Source organism: Diceros bicornis, unplaced genomic scaffold, assembly GCF_020826845.1.
Source record: "Diceros bicornis minor isolate mBicDic1 unplaced genomic scaffold, mDicBic1.mat.cur scaffold_55_ctg1, whole genome shotgun sequence".
Lineage (NCBI taxonomy): Eukaryota > Metazoa > Chordata > Mammalia > Perissodactyla > Rhinocerotidae > Diceros > Diceros bicornis.
The window spans coordinates 6,061,220-6,062,990 of record NW_026691429.1 but is presented as its reverse complement, the minus strand read 5'-3'; the positions used below and the strand labels follow the sequence as shown (position 1 = coordinate 6,062,990).

General features: G+C 56.1%; 1 protein-coding gene across 1 annotated transcript; it reads left to right on the top strand.

The window, feature by feature from the left end:
• Window positions 1-547: 547 nt before the first annotated feature.
• On the top strand, window positions 548-1,501 carry LOC131403205 (ral guanine nucleotide dissociation stimulator-like). The gene is made up of 2 exons (XM_058537504.1): window positions 548-898; window positions 1,266-1,501. The coding sequence occupies exons 1-2, from the start codon at window positions 785-787 to the stop codon at window positions 1,491-1,493; spliced, it is 342 nt and encodes a 113-aa protein (XP_058393487.1). The 5' UTR covers window positions 548-784; the 3' UTR covers window positions 1,494-1,501.
• Window positions 1,502-1,771: the final 270 nt, after the last annotated feature.

Here is a 1,771-nt window from a genome sequence, read left to right as displayed (position 1 = left end):
GATCTCGGTCCAACCTCTTGCTTCCCCAGTTACCCTCATGTGACCTGAGCAGCCTTCTTAACTCCCAAGCCTTTGCTGTCCTCATGTGGACAGTAGGGGTGGACTTTGAGAGCAGCTGCCATGCAGAGCGGCTGTGCAGGTGGATGAGGTGGAGCAGAGAGGAAGTTGGGCAGAGTCTGCGCTTTGGTGGGGGAGTGGAGCACACTGAAGCGCTGTCTCGTCCTTGGGTAGTTCACTCATTTGCCCAGGAGGCCTCAACAGCCTCAACACTAATTAGGCACCTCATGTGTACATGACTACAAGGCAGACAAACAAAGCCCCTGGTTGTTGCTGCCTTCGGGGAATGTGCATCTGAAAGAGGAGTCAGACCCCAGGATGGTCACAATGGGTGAAAGATGCCCCTAGAGATGGTCAAGCAGGAGCCAAGTTCTGGTGCTTGGAGGAAGTGAGACTGGGCGGCGAGCAAATGCCACTTCCCTGCGCCACAGTATTGGTTCCTGGGTCATCCTGTGCTGGGTGCCCTCAGGGGACACAGGCAAGACCCAGGGACTCCCACAAGCCTCAGGCCGCATTCTCAGCTTCCTGAGCTCCAGCTCTCACCACTGACCCAGCCTGGGACTGGGGGCTGCAGATGCTGAGCTAGGCTGTGGCAGGGCTGGGTGACACTCCCTGTCCTCCCCAGGAGCTCTTCAAGACAGTGAGGCCCCACGAATTCCTGGACTCCATCTGGTCCCAGGGTGACAACAGGGGCATTGAGCACCTGGCACCGACCATCCATGCCACCATGACCCACTTTAACAGAGTGGTCGAATGTATCATCACCACCTGCATTGGGGACCCGAGCATGACGGCCCAGGACAGGGCCAGGGTGGTGGAGCTCTGGATCCAGGTGGCCAAGGTAAGATGTGGGAGGCCCTGGGAGCCCCTCTCTGGATTCAGGGGAACTGCCCCTTCTCCTTTATCAGCTCTCACGTTTGAAGTCCGTGGTCTGAGTCTTTGCACAAACTTTAGGCCCCTCCTGTCAGGACTCGATTACCTGACTCCTGGTCCCAGTGGTAGGAAGCTCACCACTTCCTGGGCTCCTTTCTTGGCTTGAGCTGAAATCCTCCTCCCTGGAAGTATTCCTCATCAGGTTCCAGCTGTGCCTTTTCCGGGTTACCTGAGCCGCTGTCTCATCCAGGACAGGAGACATCAATGAGGGGACAGAAGCCAGAGGAAGCAGGGCTCCAGCTCCCCCTCACAGCTCATTCTCTTCCCTTCCCCAGGAATGCCACGGCCTGAGGAACCTTTCCTCTCTCCATACGATCTTCTGGGCTCTGGAGGGCCCCTCCATTCAACGTTTAAAAGAGACGTGGAGACAGGTGTCCAGGTGGGTAGGCCTCTCTCCATGCGAGCACCACCTGGGTGGACCAGACACCCCCCACAGGGCTGGCATTGCCCTTCAGTCAGTTGGGACCTCCTGGGAGACAGCAAACCCTGGGGATAGGGTCTGACCTGGTTGGCAGGCTTCAAGTCTTTCTGAAAACTTAGGCCAGTGGTTCTGCCTCAGGAATCAGTTTCCCTAAGTGACAGATCATGGCTTGAACCAAATTGAAGATTTTCAAGTGTTTGCAGCAACAGAACTCTCTGTCCACATGAAATTAAGACTGTTTAAAACACATCTGCTGAGAAAATAAGAGAATGGAGGCCCCAGGTGACAATAGGAGAGCCCCTCCCCAGTCCCAGACACCTCAGGGCTCAGACGACACAGTGAAAATGCTCATCCAGGCTG